The 24,950-nt window shown below is 45.2% G+C and overlaps 1 protein-coding gene across 1 annotated transcript in view; it reads left to right on the top strand.

Annotated features, from left to right (window-relative positions):
• The window catches only part of cpne4a (copine IVa), a 93,057-nt gene that overhangs the window by 41,564 nt on the left and 26,543 nt on the right, over nt 1-24,950 (top strand). Inside the window, exons 4-8 of the mRNA XM_003451229.5 lie at nt 4,165-4,236; nt 7,390-7,464; nt 11,561-11,644; nt 13,267-13,356; nt 21,830-21,928. Of these exons, the coding sequence (XP_003451277.1) occupies nt 4,165-4,236; nt 7,390-7,464; nt 11,561-11,644; nt 13,267-13,356; nt 21,830-21,928 (420 nt within the window). The remainder of the gene's footprint in view (nt 1-4,164; nt 4,237-7,389; nt 7,465-11,560; nt 11,645-13,266; nt 13,357-21,829; nt 21,929-24,950) is intronic.

The raw sequence follows: 24,950 nt of genomic DNA, 5'->3' as shown, positions 1-24,950 counted from the left end.
ATCAGCACTTCAGAAAAACATCAGTAAACAGAGAAGTCTGCGTTTCTCTTCAGGCTTCTTTCTTTTCTCCATGAAAAGCTAATTGTTTGCTGTGTTTTTGTCAGCCAGCAGCTTTTCAGAGACTCCATTACAGCCTGAGTGCAGCAGACACAATAAAGTGGGAATTAAACACATTTCTGTGTGTGTGTGTGTGTGTGTGTGTGTGTGTGTGTGTGTGGTGTTTCGCTCACTGAAGTTGTGGAATGACCGGTTCATGCACGCTCTCACAACATTTATAAAAATCTGACTTGATAGAAATCATCATTTGTCTGCCGGAGACACGAAATGAGTCTTCAGCCTCTCCACACAAATGTGTGTTTGATAACCGAGCAGCAGCTGAAAATCATAATTCTGTTTTTTTCAGAACGTTTTCCATACAAACTAAAACTGAAAACCTGAACTTCTAATTTCATGTGTTTAAACTTAATCTGCAGTTCCTCTTATGTCCACTAGAGGCCCCAAAAATGTCAAGACTCCCATGTAAAAAAGTTCAATATTACAGCAGAAATAAACACGTTTACAGTCTGCTGGTAACTTTCCATTTTTTAAGTGTACATTTGGGGGTTTGGCGCCAATAATCTACACTGATAGATGGATGGAAAAAGAAAAAATAGAACAAATAAAAAGACAAAACACTGAATGTGACACAGCTCATCACGTGGATGCCTGTAAAAGCCCAGTGCCTAATGGGTAAGCATCGTTTGTCAATGTTCAGAGTTAAGCACATTCCAGATATACAACAGTCCCTCTGTAAGTCGGTTGCTAGTGGAAATTCCAGGCTCTGGTTGCCTAGGTAACCCTCATGTGTCAATCAGCACTATCCTTCCCTCTAATTGGCTGTCACTTCAGCTGTTTGCATCCAAGTTGAGAACCTGGAAATTTACATTGTCAGCTGTTATTTCACTGGTTGTTGCCTGAAGGTTGAAGACAGTAGCAGTTTTTGATACGGGCGACACGGGCGGTTGCCCGGGGCGGCATCGTGGTGGGGGGTGGCATCACAGGCATCGGCATAGTGGGAATGGCATAGGCACCGATCGGTTTTCTATCGCCCATTTGCTGGGAGTAAGGGCGCCCTCCGTTTGCGAGGGCAGAGGGAGTGTTCGCCCAGGGCGCCAAACAGGCTAGGACCGCCACTGGTTGAAGGAGCGTATTTTTACCCAAACAAGGATCTGAAACCTGGAATGATGATCGCTCAGCAGACGGACGTCTCTGTTCAGGGCATAGATGGATGTAGTCAGTGGAACCTCACCCATTGGTTTGTGAGGTGAAACCATATGTGGTGAGTGGCAGATCCGGCTGTGAGGAAGCAGGTTACGTATGCAGGATAATTCACCTGAAATGAGTGACTGAGCCCCGAAACTCATCAGGAAAGTGTTGACTGATGTCTAGGCCACTGTTTCCCAACCACTGAAATGATCCGATGTGCCGTGGAAGATTATCTGGTTCCACCTGATTACTACTGTAAGCGACGGGCAGAACAATTACATTATTTTCCACTAGGGGGCAGTACAACTACCCGCTCTAATTAAATGGGTTGCCAACTGCCAATAAAACAGAAGATGAAGGAGAAATTACATAATAGTCATGCTGTGAGACGATGCAATGCGTAATAGTAATAGATAAACATTTGAAAAGAATAAGTAGTCAGTCTGACCTGGTCCTAGAGAAAACTGCGACCCAGATGAAGGCCATAGCATGAGTAGTGGTCAGAAGAAAGCAAAAAAGGGATACTGGGGACAAACCAAGCCAGTTCCACTACGCCTGGTGCGCTGGGAAAAAAGATCAATATGCTTTTTGTGACATTTTTGTTTGGTGCTGCGCCGTGTGATTTTTCTAATGTGAAATATGTGCCGTGGCTCCAAAAGGTTGGGAAACACTGGTCTAGGCAAGGACGTTTTCCCATCGTCTAATATAGACCTGGGAGTCTTTGTTTGACCACAGGTATCGCCCCCTGGTGGCCTTTAAGCAGAATGCAAGTCTTCCACACCATCAGATGAAACTGACCTTCTCCTACTAACGTTAGCTTACCTGCTACTGTAGATAGACTGCATGACCCCAAGTGTACCTGGCTAACCTTGGCTCACTTGTTTACTTTGGAGCTCACAAAATACTGCCGTCTTTTCTGTTTGCTCGACTCTATGTGGAGTCTGTGTTTGTGTCTGAGCTGTTGAACTTTGTGATTAGTCTAACCTGGCATTAGCTAATGTTTGAGACGGCTGAGGGACGGCTTGTGGGAGTGAGCACAAGTGTCACGAAACGAATCAAATCAACAGGAAAAAATTCACATGAATCATCTGAAACGTCTGTTTTAAGTGTGGCTCAAGGAAAACACATAAATTAGCTCTCCGACCTGATCGCAGACGTATTCACCCTCCAGCTCGTCTCCACGTGTCAGCCTGACTAAACGCAGTGGCGCGTTACTGCGAGGACCGTGTGGAGGATGCATTCAGGATATTTCGGGTTGATGGTCGGCTGCATTCAGTCCTTTTTCTTTGAGATGTGTTCTGGAGAAAACAATCGTTTTTGTTCACAGAGACTGCAGCTTCGCTTTGTTTCTAAGTGAATTTCTGCCAACTGTGAGTAAATGCCAGTCAGATAGCAGAGTGGCAACAGGCAGCCATCTGCTGTCATTACCAAAGTTTGAGCTGAAACAAAGTTTTCAGTTCGAGGAAAACGTTGGAGTCGGGCTCCAGACGCATCACCTAAATTCAGTCTGCGCTATAATGAAAAGATAAATCCACACATAATGCAGTGCGAGGGAATCTACGTGTTGTTTGGTGTTTTGTTCGAAGAGCTAAAGAATCGGATGAACAGACAGATTTTCCACCTGCTGTTGGTGTCATTAAAAACTGAAGTTGGGAAGTCTGTCAGCTGAGCCTCGTTGTGGATTTCCTTCCGACTGTTTTCAGTTTCCTGCAGGGAAGTAAAAATGTGTTGGAAGAGTTTTAACACGCTTATCTGAAGAAGAAGAAGATGAGGAGATGGAGCCAAGTGGGTGATGAAACAATCAGCTCGGATGACTGCGGAAAGTCGGGAAAAGCCTCCTCCTCACCATCGTCTTTGTTTCTGCCAGCAGCGTCAGTTCTGCCAGCTCGTTCAGCAGCCAGATGGCTGACGGAGCACCGCAGGTTTTTAACGGGCCTGGAAGAAGCAGTTCTGGCACACAGAGGGGCGAGATTTCACTCCGTAATGAAGTAAAACAGCTTCTTTTCTATCCCGCCGATAGCACAGGTTTGATTTTTAACAGCAGGAGAGGTTTTCATGCTGGAACTGAAGTGGAAACATGGTTCAGGAGCAGTATTTAAACACATTAAAGAATATGTTAACAGCTTGGCATGTCCCGGAAAATCCTGAAAAAAACGAAAACAGATTATCGCCTAAAAACTACAAGAAAATCAGATCCAGCACGAAGAGTAGGTTTGAACAAAGCTTTAAAAACGAGCAGGTGAGACACAAAAGACAAAATAAAATTCAAAAGAACTGAACAAAACAACAACAACAACTAAAAAGCACACATTCACAGACTGTGTGATAGTGAAAGCAGCTGTGATCAGAAGAAGAATCAAAGACAAAACACCAGAATGGCCAAACTGGCACAAAGCTTCATCCTAACGTCTCAAACACACAGATCAGACTTTTTAAAGGCTCCGGAGAACCAGCAGACCTCAGCTGAGCCTCAGCAGCTCGATCACCACCTGACCTTCAACAGGTGATGGTACAAACAAACTGTTTGACCCGAGTGGGAGGAACAACGGTGAGCCAGAAGAAGTGTGACTCTGCAGGGAAGGGTGAGGATTTAAGAGTCCTGAAAGCTGATGGAGGGCGTGCTCCCTGTTGCACTTAAAGTGGGGAGATGTGGGACCTTTAATCTGGTAAGCAGATGATCCAGAGCAGAATTACAATAGAATAGAATAGAATAGAATAGTCCTTTTTGTCATTGTATTTGAACGAAATTATGGGTGGTCCACTCCACAAAAATGTCTAATTTACAAGAAAATTGCTGTCTGGCAATTTTCTTTGTCAAACAGCTTCCTGCTGTAAATCAATCATGTATGTACAGAAGTAGCTGTGTGTATTAACACTGTGTGTGTGTGTGTGTGTGTGTGTGTGTGTGCGCGCGCACAGATCATCTCCCAGAGGAAACTGTCCAAAGCTCTGCTCAGACCTGGAGGCACGGTGGGGAAAGCCATCATCACGGTGAGCCCTGCCCTCTCCTCCTTCGTGTTGCTTCTGTAGCGTCTCTGAGTCCCTCCTCCTCTCACGCCGAAGCCTTCGGGGTTTTTCTCTGTCAGCTCTTTTCTCTCTGTGAATTTAAAGTTTGTTTCTGTGCCGTTTACAGTTTGTGACTGCAAGACATTAAAGCCTCCATCAGACGGGGATTTTCATTGGTGCTGTGGTGTTCTGGTCACAGCTCTGATAGCAGGGATGCTCTCAGCTGGACCGAGGACGGGCCGGCGTCTGCTCCTCACACAGATTTGCTCCTTCATTTATCCCCAAATTCACAGCTGGAAAATCCCCCTCTGATGTTCCTCTTCACCTCTGTGCACACATGAAATGCTTCATGGGGATTTATTTCAAAGGGATTTCAGTGCAGGAAGAAGCTGCAGTTACAGAAAATTAAAGCTTTTGTTGTGTTTCCTTCCCCCCTCCCTCCTTTTTATCCTGTCCCCTTCTGTCCTGTCTCCTTTTCCCTCCTATCCCCTTCCTCTGTTTCCTCTTCTTTCCGTCTGCAGATGAACTCTGTGTTTCCATGAAGATAAACGTGTGTTTGTGTTGATTGCATGTGTGTAGCGATGTGTCGTCTCTCCACGTGCGATCTGATCAGCTGTTGTCTGAATGCCATCCGTCACCATGTAAACATGTCAGTCATTCAGCAGGAAACCAACATTTATGATAAACGATCATCAGGTTTGAGATCTCTGGTTTTAATCGACTGGTGAGTCGATTGGAGGCCTTGTTAGCCTGTCGGGTCGCTGATGTTGGTCTATAAATGCGTCTCTTCCTCATCAGTCATACAACACATATCACACTGCCCAGGAAATGAGCTGTGATGCTTTCAGTCTGTGGATTAAATTTGCTCAGCTGTTTGTTTATCTGCCTCGTAATATGTCGTCTTAATTAAATTTGCAGGGATTATGTTGTTGGTCCTTTTTCATGTTTACAGCTGGATTTGTGCGAGTCCTGCTGCAGGATTTGACTTATGCTGACTGTCAGAATGCACGCTGCATTGCTGGCTGTGCTCAGGCTTTATCCAGCCAGAAGCTGCTGAGGGGCAGCTGCTCAGGAACTGCAGTGATGCTTTCAGACAAACTGCTCTCCTCACGTCTGTTTTATCCTGACAGAAGCTCAACACTCACGTCAGAATTTTCCACAAACTGTTAAAAGTGCCAGAGAGATTCACAGACTAAGGAAAGCAGTATGTAGATGTCCCCACTAAGTTACGAAAACGTGTGTGTTTGTTTTGAGCATTGTGTTGTTTGACCTCAGGGTGAATTTGCTGTGATGTCCACTCCTGTGACGTCTGGCACGTTAACGTCAAATACATCGACGGGCAGCAACAGCTGCTTCTCTGAGATCATCGCTAAAGTCTTGCCTCTGAACTGTTAACACATCCGAATGATTCAGACCAACAAACTGCCAAAACATCTGCCTTTACAGAGGAGCTCACGCTGACTGAGGAACAGTTAAGTGAATTCAGCCTGCAGCCTCCTGCCTGGCTGCAGGGAGGCTACAGGGAGGCTGTGCTTAGTTTTTCACAGTGTTTCTGCATTTTGACTTAACTTTTGTTAAAAAATGTTACAATGTGTCATGTGTTGGTTACTTTTTATTTCCCTAAGACATGTAAGGACTTCTTATGTCCTGATATGTAAAATATGTACTTCCTGTTTCACAAACCAGTTAAGAAGATAATGTCAGTGTTGGTGTGGAGTACAGCAAATGAGCCAAAGTAAAAATGAAGACGAGCAGAGAAAGCAGAGGCAGCAGGAACAGCAGCAGCTCAGACAGGTGAAGACAGCAGAGGTGGAGCAGATGGTCAGTAAGGATGGCAAAACAGGAAAAACAACGTAACCTTCAACCTGTGTTAGAGAGCAATGTAGTGTCAGGGACGTGCGGCTCTTTAAATCACCACGGCAACGTACGCTGAACACGTGTCCTGGTCTGGAGCACGTTATGTTCTCTTTAATGCTGCACAGTCTTCACCTTACAATGCAAAGCACCTCGAGGGGACAGTTGTTGTGATCTGGTGATAACAGTGACCTGAACTGTGTGCAGGACGAATGCTGCCTTCGACTCAGCCGTTCCTCTGATGACGCGTCTGACTGATGTAGTCGCTGCTCAGTGTTCTGTAGAAGAAGAGAAATGAGTGCAAAACTGCCTTTGTATGTGACTGAAGCAGAGACAGTTAGCATCATCACTGACTGGATGTTTCAGAGCAGCTAAGACAAAGAAAGCTCCTGTGTGGCACGGACAGACGGGAGAGACGTCTGAAAATGGAAACCGACCTCAGTAACTCCACATCAGTCAAACAGCCATGAAACCAGGATTCAAAAATACCACAAAACCCTGAGACCATGACATCACGTGTCTGATCAGCTGTATCTTAAACGAGGAGCTGGAGTCACTCCGCTGGACAAACTATGAAATTATTGTGTAAGAAAAGAAAGTTGGACCCTGAAACCAGTGTTGCTGTGCTCTGCTGCTATATACAGAAAAATGAGTGAGAAAACTGCTTACTACGACTTTTATACAGTCACACATTTTCGCAGTCATTGGAGTCACCCCCTGCTGGTCATTAGCAGTAATGCAGGTGTACACTTAGCTTCACTTCTTAGAAGCAGAAGCTGCGCCTGCAGAGCGGCTGTCGTCAGAAACCTTCTGCTGTTCTGCACTAAACCTGCCGCCCAGGTGTGGCAGCATCACGTTACCATGACAACAGGCCAAATAGCCACACTTCTGTATAACTACGTCTTGGTTTATGCAGCGGGACAGTGACAACACTGCCCCCATCAGGAACTGCTGGAAGTCTCAGCTTTAACCTGTAAAAGTTTCCCCGTGTGTCTGTAGGCACTTTGTTTTTCCGATTCTCTGCAGCCTGCGTTTTCATCTGCAGCAGCGCCCTCACTTTCCCCGTTAGCCTGACTGAGCACTTTGAGCCTTTTGCTTTACATTTCCCCGACTTTGATGCTAAAAGTTGCTCATTGTTTTGGAGGAGCTCCCTGAGCAGGGTGGCTCGTTTGATCTCACACAATCTGATCTGAATATTCAGAGTTTGTTGTTGACTTAATGGCTGCACCCTGGCTTCATAATGAGGCTCTTATCAAAGGGAAAAATGTGTGTGTGTGTGTTCAGATCACAGCAGAGGAGCTGACGGGCAACGACGACTACATCGAGCTCTCCTTCAGCGCCAGGAAGCTGGATGATAAGGTAAAAACTGCATCTGTCACTCCGGGACCCTCCAGTTACCTCCTGAATGTCTTTCTCAATAAATGTCACTTTTCAATTCTTTTTTTGTTTGTTTGGTTGATTTTTTGTAAATAGAATTTTATTTAAATTCTATAATAAGGTAAGAAGGGCAGGTTCCACCATCTCATGGACAGTGTTTGGGCTGCGGCTCTGTTATATTTTGTTTTTTCATGTCAGACGTTACCTCGATGGAGCGACATGCTAAATTATCATCTAATGCTAGTTAGCTTGATCAGCAAGCTGCTTTTGCAGAGTTTATTGATGCAGCGCACAGATGCTTCGCTAATTAGTGCAAAATAACAAAAGAAATCACTGAATAAGATTCAATTCTAAAATATAAACTTTTAGAATTTAAACATTATAATATTTGTCAGATAAATACATTAAAAGGCTTCTACAGGACAGACACATTATGTCCAGTTTAAGTTGACCATATTTTGATTTCCAAAAAAGAGGACACTTGGCTGAGTCATGAAGAACTTGCTTAAAGAAACATATTTAACATATTTAAACGATGCCTTCTCTGTGCAGTTAATGAATTGTGAAATAAAATATTTCATATAGGCTTTTACAAGTCAACAAGTGCAAAAAAACCGGGACAGTACGAGGAAAATTTCTTTTGCAGTTCGTCTGAAAAGAAGCACTTGCGCTTTGGGATCTTTTAAACATCATTAGGCGCATTGCTGCGCGCTGTCTGTCCGGTCTGTGAGCGCAGAACAAGCGCTCACAAAGCAGCAGGATGACATCACACATATGGGTCCTCTGTCGGACTATAGAAAAACCTGGACATTTTTATCAATCTTGAAAATCCCCCCGGACGCCCCGGACGGAACATGAAAAGTGGACATGTCCGGGGAAAAGAGGACGGATGGTCATCCTAGTTTAAGTACTCATAGTATTGGATGAGGCCTGCCCGACACTCCACCTGCGTCTCCACCTACGTCTCCACCTGCCTGCGCTGGGAAACCTTCCTATTAAAGTGACTGAATTATCTAGCTGGAGGACCTCACCACTCTCTGAACTGTTATAAATGGGGAAAGTCTCCATAAAGTTTACTTCTGCTGTAATTTTGGACTTTTTAACATGAGGGACTATGGGGACCGACTCACTGCTGGAGCCTCCGGTGGACATTAGAGGAACTGCAAGTTTGGGCTTCTTTTTCAGCAGTGTGCAGAACATCTACACCAGCTTAGCTGCAGTTTTCCAAGTACATAAAATGAATACAACAACAAACAGAATTTTGAAAGCTAAGTGTACTTATAGTAGTTAAAGTACGTGTGCCCCATACACCACACGGTCACAGGAAGATCTTTTTAGTAAAGGTTAAATGATGAAAAGTAAAAAACATAAATAGTTTTTGATACATGTATCTGTGTTTTGAATCACTTCCATTAATGAGAAATGACACGTCCTGATAGCATTGGGTGGGGTTACAGTACTCAGACCTCACAGGGCTAATGTTCAAACAGCCACCGTGAACATGAGTGGGAGTCATTAATCACTCAGGCATGGTGGGCTCTGAAACCCACACCACAAAGTGTAACCCGAGCATCACTGAAGTAATGATCACAGCGACAGGGTAAGGATTAGAAAGTAAACATCACAAGTCCTGAGAGTCTTTGTGTTTGTCTGAATGAAAGCATTACTCAGTGGTTACGTTCATAATGCAAAACCATCAACTCTGTTAGCACATTTTAAAATGTTTCATGTTCAAGCAAACTAAAAACATGGGGTAAAAGAAAAGAAACAAGCTACATTTAAAAACTGATAAAGTCTGGGGTCTGGAATGTGGGGCCTCCCTGCTGCTGCGGAGTCGGGGCGGTCTGCTTCTCCCCACCTCAGGGAAAAGGGTAACACCACCTGGGTCTGGGCGCAGTTTCCCCCTCCAGGGGCAAGGGTACCTAGACCCGGGGCTTAGAGTACGCTTGGGGAGTGTGATTGTGTGTACAGTGTCTCTCTATGTCTGTCTCCACGTTGGGTGAGTGTTGAGAGCATGAGGGTGGGAATAGATGTTTGTATCTGTGTGTGCCTGTATGTCTGTGTCTATATGTCAGGTTGGGTATCAGACCCCACCTCTCTGGGGACATCTCAGGCCCTCCAAGGTTTGGAGGCCCATCTCCCCCCACCACTTCCCCTGCCGGTGGCAGACGCCCTCAGACATCGGTGCGTTGGTGGTTCTTTGTGTCCGGGGGTGGGCGCCCAGGTACCCACCGGCTCACTCCTTGGCGGCTGTTTATCGGGGCCTGGAGCCTGGGGCTCGCTCGGGCCACTTCGGGGTGGGGTGCCCTCGGCCTCTCGGCCCGGGGCTCGGTCACTCAGGCACAGCTGGCTGCTGGCGGAGGTCACGGGCACGTCACTGCAACCCCCCTGGCTTCTGCTCCGCGGCTGCTGAGTGACCCCTCATCTGGGACTCTCCTCAGCTCTTTCTGGGATAGTGGCGCGGCTGCCCCTCTGTTGGTCTTCCTTGGTCTCTTGTGTTCTGGGGGCCTCTGGATGTCTGGAGCCTGGATCTCCTCCATACCTGCTTCATGCCCTGGAGGTCGGGGCAGTGGCCCCCCACACCCTCTAGCAGATCATTACATGAAGGAACCTTTTAAAAACAAGCGCGTCCATGCTCACAGGTGTACACACAGGTGATCACACACAAACTACACCCTTTTGGGCTCCTACCTCAAAGCACACTGTGCGCTGTCGATCTTACGTGCTGCACCATAATGTTTAATATTTAGTATTTACTGTCATATTCCCATAGATCATTGTGATCTTGTTTATTACTCTTGTCTTCTTCTGCTTGCTTTCTTTTTTCTTTCTCAACAGGTGATCCAGGTGATCGATATGTATTTTTTTTTTTATCTGCTTATTCTGTTGGTTTTTGTTTTTTGCCCTTTTTCCCCGTCCCTCTTCTCAGGTTTTTTTTTTTTTTTTTTCTTTCCCTCTTTCTTTCTCCCCTTTCTTTCCACCAGTCAAGTCTGTCCCGTATTCAGCAAGTGAAAATAAAATAAACAATAAAAGGTGAATCAGATGGACCATTACGGCAAGGCTGGGATGGTCCATTTGGTAAAGTAAATCCGTTGGGCATCTTTCTTCGCCTTTAGACAATAATTCTGATGGCAAAAGAACCAAACGGGACAGGTTAAAAAAACAAAAAAACAAAAACAAAAACAAAAAAAAATGATAAAGTCTGGAGACGTCAGTGGAAGTAAAAATCCAGAAGACAGAAACTCTGCAGGGAAAGCAGTCAGGGCTATATATACACCGAGGACTCGCCGCAGCTTGGAAACACAAGGCTTTTTGAACAGGGGAAAATAATCAATAATCAATATAATTACATACAGGAAGTTAAATCCAAAACAGGACATCAGAGGAAGCCAACTATCAAAGTAAAACAGAGACAACTGCACACCAAACACAACAACAGAGGTAGAAAACACAGAAACACCAGAATAACCAGAAAAACAACACAAACTACTGCTTCTAGTACTACAACTACTACCAATACTACTACTGATCAGAATGATATAGATAAAACTGAACCTCATCACTAGAACAATAACTAAAAAGGGAAAACAGGAACCAAAAAGTTTTAATATCACAAAAATTAAATTATTATTAAAACTTCACAGAAACCAAACCAGAGTCTTATAACTTACCTGTTAATTATTGTGGGCGTGGCCTCTTTACCTGACAGATGGGTGCCGACACTAAGACCTCTGAATGTTGTTGTGGAGCATGTTAATGTAATTACATTACACAGATAATGTGCAGCTTTAGGTTTCTGATCCATTCAGCTTGCTAACTAAGCTAGCTATGGTTAGCTGATATTGTTAGCCTCGTACTCACGTTTAGCTCCAATAAACCAACATGTGACAGCAACAACTCAAAATGTCCACAAACCATCTGGTGGCTACATCCATCTTTTATATCCAGTCTGTGCTGGTTTGGAAACAAAGTCTGTGTACAAACACCAGGGGGCGCTGCATATAAAGCCAGTATGAACATGATCAGACTGAATGTCCCGACTGTGTGTTTGGAGTGAACTCTGCGTTTGTACTTTTAGGACTTCTTCAGTAAGTCGGATCCGTTCCTGGAGATCCACAGACTGAACGATGACGCCACACTGCAGCTCGTCTACAGAACTGAGGTACAAACACACATCGGCACACTCGCGTCCTCCACTCACACAAACACCACTGTTAACATTAAACGCTGAATTATTCAATGCCTTCATTCCCATGTGAAGCACTTTGTAACAGCTTCTTGTCTTAAAAAGTGCCATATAAATAAATTTTACTTACTTACTACTACTTACAAACTGCATTCAACACGCCATCGTCAGGATTTGTTGGGTATCAACAGTAGAATACAGCAGTTCACTTGTTTATTATTATAAATAATAATAATGCATCGGTGGTTAGTTTTAGTGTCATCAAAGTCAAGTTGTATAATCTGGTTCATTGTTCTTTATGTAAACAGTGAGTTCAGCTTTAACTTGTTTCTACGACTTTGCTTAGATGGACTTTGGTGACCTGGTTGGTGAATATTCCCCCAGAGATATTTGTTGGCTGACCCATTGTGTTGATCTGATTTTCAGCCTGCTGTGTGTCTGCTGTGTGTCTGCTGTGTGTCTCTGGGTCATGCAAACTTTGCACTCTCCACCTCCCTCGGTGGGATTCAGGCAGGCGGAGAGTTGGAAATGCACAAAAACCCTCTTTTTATGGTTATAACAGCTTTTTCTGGAGCTCTGAGTGTTTTTCTCTTGAGGAGCGATATTTATCAAAGCTGCTGATTGGTTAGCTGTAGCTGCACAGCTGGGATTCCTCTCATTCGTGAGCACATGGAGATTTTTCAACAGGTCCCACAGAGCGCAGCAACAGTCCTCCCCAGCTGACAGCAGGGACATCCTTTCTGATTGCTTCCTCCCGTCTCCCATCCAATTTAGCTCCTTGCCTGCAGCTCAGTGTGAAAAAGGCAGGCCACTGTCAGGCAACAAGTTTCCCTGGATGGAGGCTCTGCTTTCATCACATGATCGTAGAAGGTCATGCAACAAGTTGACAGCTGCTTCCAGCTCCCAGCTGCTTCACCCTGTGTGGTTATTATAAAAGGGAGATTAGCTGGAGAGCAGGCTTCGACATAACCAGTGGCCCAATAAAAGCTGCTGATTGGCCAGCTGCCGGGCAGGGAGTGTTTCCACCAATCAGTTAGGAGCAAGCAGAAGCCAGCCCTCAGTACCAAAAAGTTTCTTTCTTGCAGTCAGCTGTCTGTTTGCACATTTAAGGAAGTCTCTGACCTTACTTGCTCTTAGCGGCATGGAATCACAGAGGAGAGCGTTTCTCTTACACCTGTGAGTAAAATTAAATGCAGGCAGACTGTGAAATGACCCAAGAATGGAAGAAAAATGTGTTAAAACATGATTTTAATTACAAAACAGCAGTAAAGATGACCGTGAGGCAACGACGCTCCAGCCTCTCCTCTCTAACACACAGCGAGCAGCGAGGAGGCGGAGCCACTGACACAATAAACAAAACTTTCACAGGTTAAAATCCAACAAAAGTCTTTTATTGAGTTAACCCACGAGACACAACACACGCTTCCAGGAAACACACCAGGCTGGAAAAACGAGGATGACTCCTCTCAGCCAGCAGTTCTCCTCAGAGCTGCTGCACATTTACACAGTTTAGGACTGCAGCAGGCGCAGCGCAGCGCGCTGAGATGCAGCGCAAGCTGTTTTTAGATCTGACCTTGCTCTGTGTTTGTGTCTCTCAGACCGTCATGAATAATCTCAATCCTGTGTGGAAAACCTTCAAAGTTTCCCTCAACTCGCTCTGCAGCGGAGACCATGAACGCAAACTGCAGGTACACACGTACACACACACACACACACACACACACACACACACACACACACTTTGACTAAAGATCACAGTCTAACACACACACATTCATACAGCTCCTTATTCCTCACATCCACAGCCATGTCAGCATCAGACTGGGCTGTGGGAGGAACCCACTCAGGAACAAGCAGAACACAGAAACCTGCGAGTGCTGCAACGCTGAACATCGCTTCCAAAGACCTTTCACTGACAGCTTAAAAAAAATCTTTAAAGTGTTAAAACCAAACACTGTTGACAGTTTTCTCACATTTTGGTCGAAACTGCACACGATTTTGAGAAACATCAAAGTCATAACTGTTAGACGCCCTGCTGGTCACCCGCTCTGAAAGCAAACCAAAGGTCATGACCCCAACCACAAACAAAGTGACAGTCTGTTCTTTGAAGTGTTAACAGTTACATGTAAAGTCTATAAAATGAGGCAAATTGATGCTAATTAGTGTTGAGTGAGCTGGATTCTCTTCATGCCTCTGACCGTCAGAAAAGGAGGAGCTTATTGACAATTTTTGGTTCACCTGCACTTTCATCTAGATAAAGAAAAAATTGAACCTCAGAGGAAGTCAAGCAGGATTGTAGGATTTCATTCTATTTCAACTATCATCACACATCACACTCTGAGATGGAAACTGACAAATCAGTGCTGAGCAGCAACAGTTCCCCTAAGGCAGGATGGATGGATGGGTGGAGTGATGGATGGATGGACAGTGATGGAGTGATGGATGGATGATGGATGGAGTGATGGATGGATGGATGGATGGAGTGATGGATGGGTGGACAGTGATGGATGGATGGATGGATGATGGATGGATAGATGGATGGATGGAGTGATGGATGGGTGGACAGTGATGGATGGATGGATGATGGAGTGATGGAGTGATGATGGATGGATGGATGGATGGATGGGTGGACAGTGATGGAGTGATGGATGGATGGATGGATGATGGATGGATGATGGATGGGTGGACAGTGATGGAGTGATGGATGGATGGATGGATGATGGAATGATGATGGATGTATGGATGGATGGATGATGGATGAATGATGGATGGATCCATTAGCTCAAAGTGTCATGAACCAGAGGTTCATATGAAGTTGGGACCCAAACATAGACTCAAACACGCGATGAACTATTTACAAGAATTTATTTACAGAAATGAGACTCAAGGTTAACACAAGAATTTACACGAGGAGCACCGACACAGGGCAGGGGACCGTGGGAGATCGAGGCCAGGAACTGATTAATCACGGGGAGACACAAAGAGAGATACAGACCGGGAACTTTGCAGGTTGAGACAGTCTTGTTCCAAGGAAGGTGTCCATGAGAGTGTCATATGCAGGGAGTGAACGTGTTGAGATGTGGAGGTCCTGCTCTGGAGACTTCAGAGGGGATCCAAGGAGATATGACAGGCAGGAGGGCAGGCAGGTAATCGAGCTGATCATTGGAAGCCTTGCTGTGGGCAGACTGTAGTGGAGAAGGCAAACTGAACCAGCGCCAACAGCCCACACAGACAGGAACAGACAGTTATCATTGAGGTGGATTTTCCTTCCCATTGTTTTTCTTGACCCGACATCCTGGTAACTTCGAGACCTTGGTTCAGCTTTCACTTTATAACTTTTTTTAAGCCGTGACACAGATGGAGCAAAGACTGCTGGGAGATGTTTCATCATAAAACAAGACTTTGAGTTGATGAAAGGACAAAAACGTATTTTTATAAATGTGTTTAAATGAGTCTCCATGTGGCTGCAGTCAGAGCTTTTACTTACACTGCTGATTTTGTCCTCGTGCTGTGACCCTTTGCACACTCGTCACGTCCTCACAGGTTACCAGTACACACATCTCGTGTCTCTTGTGTCAGTCGATGGATGTTGTGGCTCCAGTCTAAATGCAGACATCTGATTGGCCGCAGCAGCAGGTCAAACTTCAGTCAGCAGGGAAACAAAACTTTTCATTCTTTGTTTATTTAAGTTTTATTGACAGCTGGAATTTTTGCACATTTCCAAACTAACTTTGCATCGAGTCTCCTGCATCTTTTCTGTTGTTTGTAACCTGAAACTACGGCTGCATTTGTCCCAGAGATGGGAGGTTTTTACCTGACAGAGCTGAGTGACTCCAGAGGAACACATCCATCATCGCTCTTCCTGTCCTCTATTCATTATCCACCGTTTTTGACCCGAATTTCCAATCAGTCACGGGGGCCAGAGGCTGGACCCCCTGTCAGCAGCACAGAGATGAGGTTTGAGGAGGTCAGCCACCTCCAGTGAAATGATCAGCAGCAGGACAGCAGGATGTCCCGAGGTGAAATGGATCCGAGGAAATGATGAATTTTAGATTGCTGCAGACTGAGGGAGGGCTCCTCTGATCAGAGGGCAGCCTGTGCTTCCAGTTTCAGCTTATCCTGAGGATTCAGAAATGTTTGCCTGCAGAAAATATAAATGTGTTTTAATAGAAACTGTTTTATAATACAGTGTAATTCCAAAGTTTACAGTTTGTGATTTTAATTTTTTAACTTTCACGAGGATCTCAGAGTAGAGCCGCTGCTCTTCCACGCAGAAAGGAGCCCTTTGACATGCTTCAGGGTCTGAGTGAGGTGTTTCCAGGAGGAAGGAGATGTTTCAGGCATGTTCAGCTGCTCCTGAGAGGAGACGAGGTCCGGGTGTCTCCACTTTGAATGTTGGAGCTGGAACAAGATAAAAAGCAGAAAATAGATGAAATTTCTGCTAATTTGTGACATCATAATCCCAAGTGTTTTCTGATAAATTAATAACTTTAAATAATTTACCCGTAACAAGTAACGCGTTACTGCCCATCTCTGATGATGACTTTGGAAAAATGAGGAAACATGAGAACCGTTTGGAATCAATCTACACATGTTCATTCTTTTTACTTAAATCGCTTTGGAAAACACGATTTAACATCATTAAAGTGCTGGTTAGGGATAAAGGTTAAGGTTAGGGCTGGAATACTTGGTTGGAACGTGTATTACGGCGGGATCGTCATTCTACTGGATTTCACCCACAACCTGCCGCGTAGCATAAGGTCACCTTTCGCGTTCCTCAGGAACGGCGTGGGACTTGAAAAATCGTCGGGATGTTACGCCTCGGGAGTGAGAACGGGCTGAGCTGTGATCCTGCAGCAAGACTTTCAAAATAAAAGCAATCACACTGTTCTCAGATTGATCAAGAAAAACGGCTACAATGCCCAAACACTGATAACACAGTCGGCTATTAATACCTGGAGAGGTGAAGTGTATGTGTGAGAAACAGGAGGAGGAGCCAGTGCACTGAAAAACAGGAAGTACTCTCAGGTGTAATCCTTACAGCTGGGGAGGAGCTGAGAATAACTCGTGAAATCAGCAAACAGGTAATATTAAAACTCACCTGCAGACATAAATCCCGTCCGAGTGGAGGTTTGTTATCGTTACCTGAAGGCATTTTCATCAGCGCCAGAGTGGATGTCAGGTTAAAGCTGCACATAGATGAATAGAGATGGACTTTATTAAATGGGGATCAGACAGTGGCAGGCTTAGAGCTGCTGGATATCATTTAATGGTTTCCTGAAGTGAGACAAATAAAGGTGATTAATAACTGTCATCGGCAGCTTTAGCAGACTGAAGCAGGCTGTTTGCTTCATGTTGTTCTGCTTCAGGCTGAAAACCTGCTGCTTGTAAAAGCTAATTTAGCGCCGAGGCCAGTTACTGCGCCTAAACATCCATCATGGAGGAGAAAACCTATCAAATTAAAATACTGCTCTGATATTGTTTTATTTTCCACAGGCAAGATTGTTTCTGTGAGGTGAACACAGATGTGGGGGAGGTTTCTGTTACATGAACAGCCCCGTGTCTTATACCTGCATAAAGCTCAGTGTTGTAATTATCTGTTTACAGCTGGAGTGAAAATCCACCCGAGCTGGTACGATGCAGGGAAGAGCCACACTAGCTAACTTCCTGATAATTACATTTTAGTGCCCTTAGCCAAAAGACAGAAGAGCAGTCATCGGGTGGGAGACGTATAGCAGACAGTGGTTCAAACACACTGACACCACTGTGACACTCATGCAGTGTTTTTGCACCAACAGGGTGATTCCCAGATCTCTGTTAGCTGTGGCGTATCTCAGCATGGTGGGCTGTGTGTCTGCTGGTGAAAAGGCAAAGGCGGACGTGTGAGGTCTAAAAACTTATCTAGATAATAGGAACAACATCTAACATTCATGTTATTAAAAATGTGAAAAATCCAGCAAACACCTCACACAGGACCGAGGAGATTTATCTGCTGTTCACTGTTCACCCATCAGAAATGTTCTCAGAGGAAGAGCAGCTGTCAGGAAGCCAGTCTTAGTGAAGAGAAATGGGAGGAAAGGCATTTTGGGGCATTTTTGGTTCAAATCATCATCAGTATGTATGGTAAATGGACCCATTCTTATACAGTGCTTCTCTGATCTACTTAAGTCCCAAAAGGTTGATTCTGTTCATCTGGACGTTTCAGTCTCAGCTGACTGCAGGTTCCAACCTTATGAACAGCACATTTGCACCACTGAATAAACTTTTTATAAGGTTGAGGAAACCTCCAGTCAGCTGAGACTGAAAGGTCCAACCTTTTGGGACTTACATGCCGGGATGACTGAGCATGCATCAAGATACTCTACTTAAGCACTTCCTGTTTCATGACACGTCTCATTCGCCAGTAGCATTGGAGATCTTATCAAAATTCATAGAATTACAAATGCTGAAAAGTCAGGTGTTGATCCACCACACAGTAACATCTGGAAACATCTGATTGGCAGCTTCATTTTTCGCCATGACAATGATCCAAACACACCGTCTGTGCAGTGAAAGCACAGAGTGGAGCACGATGAGTCATGGATGGGCCTCCCCAGAGCTCAGCCTCACTGAAGCAGCGTGGGATCATCCTGACAGAGAACAGAACAACAGGCAGAAACATCTAAAGAAGAAGGCTGAAGAGCTGCTGCTGAAGATCCTCACAGGAAGCAGCCTGAGAGGGTTCGGGCTGTGCTGAGGAATAAAGATGAACACTTTGAAGATTGTTAGAATTGTACAAAGACGTTTCATTAAATCGCTGCACCTGCTGCTCATTTTTCTTACAACAGACAGAGAACTGAGAGTTGGCTCAAGATTCTTGCAGTGTTGTTCATTACTGAAGGTAAAGTCTTTATAGCTGCACAATAACTTATACCCTGTATTATAACATCATGAGTCCTAACTTCAATTCAGTTAAACTTTATTTATAAAGCGCCAAATCGGAGAAAAACCCAACAATCATATGACCCCCTATGAGCTGCACTTTGGCGACAGTGGGAAGGAAAAACTCCCTTTTAACAGGAAGAAACCTCTGGCAGAACCAGGCTCAGGGAGGGGCGGGGCCATGCCGCGATTGGTTGGGGTGAGAGAAGGAAGACAGGATAAAGACATGCTGTGGAAGAGAGACAGAGATTAATAACAGATATGATTCAATGCAGAGAGGTCTATTAACACATAATGAGGAAGAAACACCCAGTGCATCATGGGAACTCCCCAGCACTTCCCCCCTAACTTAATGGTAAAAATGTTTTTATTTTAGTACAGATGTGAAGATATTTGACACACCTAGAAAGAATGAGTGATTTTACAACAAAGCAGCAGAAAATGATCCAAAATGCTGAAGAAAGAAGAAATACTAAAGATGAGTTATCTGCAAACTCAGGACGAAAACATTTAAAATCAGCAGGATGAGAAAGGAGCGAGCGAGCAGGAACAGCTCGCATTAGTGTTACGTGACACCGGCTCCCGTTTATCGACGTTAAAGGTGAAGCCGCTCTCTGAGACAGGACATCACAGGTCTCAGGATTTGGGTGATGAGTCCTCTGAGCTGCTAATGTCGCTGAGTGAATGAAGCCGTGAGTGTGACAGCTCATTAAAACTCTCAGCGTGTCGCCTCTCAGGTAGATGAATAGAAAGCGCTGCGATCCCTTTTCTTCTCTTTAATCCCGGATGGCTCTGCTAATTTGTGTGAAGAGGAGGTTTTTACACAGCTGCTGCCATCTCTGCTGCTGCTGATCTTCAGTATAATGAGGAGGGAAGGACACACACACACACACAAATTTACACCCAGAAATAATCAGGCTCACAGTAATGTGTGCATATAAAAGCAGATGCAGATTTACCCACACTGATCTAATTTGCTCGCACACTTGACTCCAGATGTTTGCGACCCATCCCTTCAGCAAACACGGACACGTTTTAACCAAAGTCGAGTAGTTCTTCAAAGCTTCGATGAGTGTTTGGGCTCATTATCTGCCGCAGGGCGAATCCTTCTCCGCAGAGATCAAAACAGAGGGTGGAGGACGCCTCTGAAGGATGGTCAGATTTGAGTCTCTGTGTGGGTTTGATGTGTTGTTGCATCCCCTTCCATTCACCCTCCTGTTTCTGTCACTAATCCCTAAGATTCATCAGGAAAATCAGCTTTTCCACTGTGAAACGTCCTCTGAGCACACAGGAGGGTTTGTGCTTGTTTCTGAGGATGTTCCTGATCTTCTGATGATGAAGGTGCTCATGGGTGATCTGCCCATCAACACGTTTTCATCCCAGAGAGTAGAACGGCTCCTTTGCTGCACAAGTTCTGCATTCGTGTCTGTTTAACTGGGAGTAGGTCGGTTAGTTAAACCTGCAGAAGACAACCACACGTGGTACTTTTAAAGAGCAGGGAGCTGGGCTGTTCGGACCGCCGGGGAATTCGACCTCATCGCCGACTCTGTTCGTGACGTTAATGCACAGAAACTTTGGGCCCAGCTGAGGTGCAGCTGGGCTGAGATCAGCTGAGGATCTCATCTGTGTTTTTGTGGATGATGTTCCATTTGCTCATGTTGACTTTACACTCACACTGGTGGTCTGCAGCTGAGTGTGAAGTGCTGCGAATTAGCACCTCTAACTCTGATGGTGAAGTGCCCACTGTGGGCGTCTGGGCTCAGCCGTAGAAACACGGTGACGAGCTCAGACTAGAGGTGCCCCCACAAGAGCTGGTTGGATCAGTGAGCGATTTATCAGTCAGGAGACCGATGCCCATGGTTCGTCTTTCTTTTTTCAGGTTTAGCCTCTAAAAATCACCTGATTTAGTTGCTGTTAATTGCATTCATCAGTTTTCAGCTGGTAGCTTGAGGCACAGATGTGAACCACAGCTACAGGTTGGTTTAGCTGAAGAAGCCACTGAGGAGTCCATCAAATCCGTCAGTCTGACCTCTGACAGCATCAGCGATCTGCTTCATTCTGACGGATGACGTAGAAACATAGTTGAACCTTTTTACATGTCAGAACTTTTCTAAATCCTCAAACTTCCCGAGTGTTTCCAGGTTTACATGACGGAGCTCCCGTGTAAACCCTCTGAGTACGCACTCAGGAAACAATGACTCTGTCCTCATAAAGCTCTCATTGGTCCTCACAAAGATGGATGGGACACGCAGGAAATGGCCCACTTGTTCAGTGAAACTCCTGCATGAATATATGAAAAGATTAAACCAGCAGAGTGGAACTGGAACATGAGACTGTGTGTGTGTTTGTAAAGTCATGCAGCTCTTCCTCTCCGGCTCGCAGACTGTCAGCGCTCCTCTTCACCATCTATTTTTCATGAACCCTGTCAAACTGTCCTGGATTCAGTCCGCCGTCTCTTCTCGTTTACTTCCCGTTGCTCGTTCTGGTCCCGGTGCTGCCAGTCCGAGCTGTCCGCTCGCTCCGCTGGGAGGACTAGTCAGGTGGACGAAGCCTCCAGCTGGGCTTTTCTTTGAAGTGCGGTACAGTGTGGTTTAACTCGGGCTCGACACATCCTCATATTTATTTCATATCCTAACAGCGACGCTCTGAATTTACATATTAATGACACGAGCGTCTGTTTCCATCGCATCACTGAACCGCTGCTGCATTTGTTATATTTCGCTTTGAGTTTTAGTCAAGTTTATTTTCACAGTTTCAATGAATGTGAATGATTTTTAAAAGCTATAAATTCCAATAAATTCCTCCTCGTGGTTTCCTTCAGTCTCTGCTGCCCAGAGAGACGCAGTAGACTCGTTAATAGAAATCACAGCGTGCCGAAATAAACCAGAAACATCATAATGTGAATACAGGAAATCATATTTGATGTTGAGGCTTTGACAGACCTCCTCCTGCCATGCACCGCTCATACCTCAGCTCCGGGCTGACTGAACCGATTCTGTGTTTCAATTTGCCGAACAAGCTGTGACCTAAAAACAACAAGAACAAAAGAACAGGTTGAGTCTGAAATGATCTCCTTCAGTTCAAGGCAAAACATCCAATTAATGAGCGAACAGAAGCTTTGTGGGTTACAGCCGTAAATAGCAGGACACAGAACAGAAAACCCAACAAAGTGATGAAGGTGGAATCCGGCCTTAGATCATTCAGATGGAATAACTGTTTCTGGTTTTTTTGTCCACTCAGTGCACCGTATGGGACTGGGACTCAAACGGGAAACACGACTACATCGGTGAGTTCGAGGCTACGTTCAAAGAGATGAGAGGCGCCATCGATGGACGGCAGGTGAGCGGCTGTCCTCTAAAACCTGAGCCGACCCGTTTGTGATTCACATTTCAACCCTCTGTCTTCTGAGAGCCGGTGTCTGAGGTGTGATGCCTTCACTGACTGTTGTAATTGCTGGGAAATGATTCTGATTCTGTTCTTTGACTGTTTACAGGAAGTCAAATTAAATATGTATGTATATTTATTTGGATTGACAATGATAATGTCAATCCAAATTGGCGACAGTGGCTCAGTTGGATTGGGAAGCTTATCTGTAACCTGGTTCGATCCCCGGCCTCTCTGTCCTGGTTGTTGTGTCCTTGGGCAAGACACTTTACCCTACCGCCTACTGGTGTTGGCCAGAGGGGCCGATGGCGCGATATGGCAGCCTCGCCTCTGTCAGTCTGCCCCAGGGCAGCTGTGCCTCCACCAGTGTGTGAATGTGAGAGTGAATGAATAGTGGAATTGTAAAGTGCTTTGGGTGCCTATAAGCGCTATATAAATGCAATCCAATATTTATTTTACCTTTTGCTTCCTTATAAAACAAGTCTCATTTCTAATTAACGATAACATCATTTGTAATCGTTCTTCCCTTATGGAGGACGGAGTTCAGGGGTCCTGAACCAGCCTGGGAGAGCAGCTCAGGTACTGGGGCTACTGGTGCCTACCCCAATAGTGGAGAAAAAATGGTGGTCACCTGGTGATGGCACAGAGGTTTTTTTGCATCTGGTCGTTGCTGAGACTGTTTGTTTGCTCGTCTGGAGTTTCACCCTCAACTATGAGCGACGTTCAATTACAAGGTGGTCAAAAGGTGCTGCAGGCTGCCTGGTGGGAGGGAACCTGTCTCCACAGGATGATGCTCTGACTCTGGCTGACTGCAGCAGCTACATCTCTGTTTGTGGAGGAACTGCTTGACTCTGTGATTTTGCTGAATTATCACAGTTAATTGCTGTGTTATCACAAACAGATTGCATGTAACTGCCACGTTGACCCGATTCAATCACAGACTGGCTCACAGCACAATGTTGTTATATTTGAAGCTTACCCTGAATCACATCCAGACCCCTCAAATATCAGCCATCCTCACCATCAGTCACTGGAAAAGTACAAATCCTGCCTAAAGAGTCAGAGCTTAACTCCTGCTGGGAAGCATCCGGTTCTTGGATTCTTTAAGATCCAACTTTGACATGAAACATGTACCCAAACATTTCTTCAGACCACGGACACCCTGCGGTCATGTGAGCAGTGTCCCCTGAGGCAGTGGCCTCTTCCAGAAGGATCATTCTTAAAGTTTGAGGAACTCGATGAGAATTTAAAGGCGATGGAGTTTGAATTCCTCAGATCTTAATCCAGTCTAAATCTGTTGGACATGCTGGAAAAACCTCACCTCGTAGCTTCCAAAACATAAAGCGTGTACTGCACAGGAGAGCTTTAGAGTACTGTGCAGTCGATATCAGGCAGGTTATTTAAATGTTTGATGGCTGACGTGTAGCCTGATCGTGTCATATTGTACCAGAAACCTCTCATGTAGTGTTCCTGCTGCTGGAGCAGCTACAGTAGATGCAGTTAATATTTCAGTGAACGTGTTGCTGTGGTTGGAGGTGGTTTGAGTCCTCTGCCCAATGCTCCTGAAGGAGAAAGCTCCCTGTGAGGCAGGTATCTGTTCACCCTGTTTCTCCTTCAGCTATTCAATCAATTTAATGGCTCAGTGAGAGTCAGACTGAGCGACACCACGGCTCACACGCTGTGACACACCATTACAGTTACACAGCGAGACACATTCACTCACAGACTCTCCGAGAGACAGCGAGGCAGCCCTGCAGGAGTCTTATATGTTTGCTGGTTTATAAGTGAATCACTGAATGCGTGAAAACTGCGCTCTGGAATTTTGTGCATCAGCTGTTGTTTGTTTTAGGGTCGGAAAACCGGGCGGTGACAGTTTGAAGTCTGGCTGATTTCTTTCAAACTTTCCATATAAATTCCCTGTTTTTCAGCTGGTATTCATCTCCACATTTCAATAAGATTTCTAGGGAAACCTTTTGCAGTTCACAGTTTTAGTTTTGCAGCTGTGGCAGAGACCAAAGATTGCTCTAAAACAGCGTCTTCAGAAAACAGTTAATGTCTGTGTTGCTTTAGCAATGCTCTGTTTTGATGGGGTTGCATTTTGCAGCCATCTTCCTTCAGCTGCTCCCTCACCCACAAGGGTCTTCCAGATGGATGCAACATTTTTACATCACATGCCATCCTGATGCAATCCTCTCAGGAATTTTCCAGACAGTTTCCTCAAAAATTCCTCACCATTTCCCCCAAATAACCTCAGATATCTACGTGTAGATTCCAAGCATGTTTTATAGAAAATTCTTACGAGGTTTCCATTCACAGGGAGAGTAAACCATCAGAAGATGCCAGCAGCATGTGACATATACAGACGCCTGATGCTTTTAGAGTTTTTTAAAGTCTCTTCATCCTTCGGTCAGCTTCATGAGGTCATTCCTGATAGGATGGGGTCACTCTGCACAGTGTTGTGGGGATGCCACACTAGCACATATGTCTGTGAAGGTTTTCAGTCATCCAGGTAATCATAGTCTCAGGAGCTTGGAAAGACAGATCCACCTCGACAGGACGAGACTCGGCTGTCCATCAGCATCTAAAGGTCAAAGGTCACTATTTGAGGATGTCAGTGTTCACATGTTGGACAGATGGTTTGAAAGAGGAGTGAAGAAGCATCTATGTCCACTGTGAGCGACCATCTTTGAACAGTGGGCGGGGCTTACGACACCAACTGTCTGCCATCTATAATCCAGTTTTGAGATCCTTCCCAGACGCGTTAACGCCCACTCACATCCTGGGCCATCTGACCTCAGGAAATCACATGATAGGGCGGGGCTAGGGTTCACAATGGGTTTACCTGAAACCTTGGCTGATTGTGACCCACACCTGTTTTCACACCTTGGCTTGTGTGATTAGGTAGAGGATCAATAGGAGGTCCATGACCCTCTCGGGGGGCGCTCCCACAGGGCTTAAATCTGGGACTCTCCACCAG

This window comes from Oreochromis niloticus, linkage group LG11 (genome assembly GCF_001858045.2).
Source record: "Oreochromis niloticus isolate F11D_XX linkage group LG11, O_niloticus_UMD_NMBU, whole genome shotgun sequence".
NCBI classification, from domain to species: Eukaryota; Metazoa; Chordata; class Actinopteri; order Cichliformes; family Cichlidae; genus Oreochromis; species Oreochromis niloticus.
Note: the sequence above shows the minus strand (reverse complement) of the source record. Positions and strands in the feature narration are given on the sequence as shown.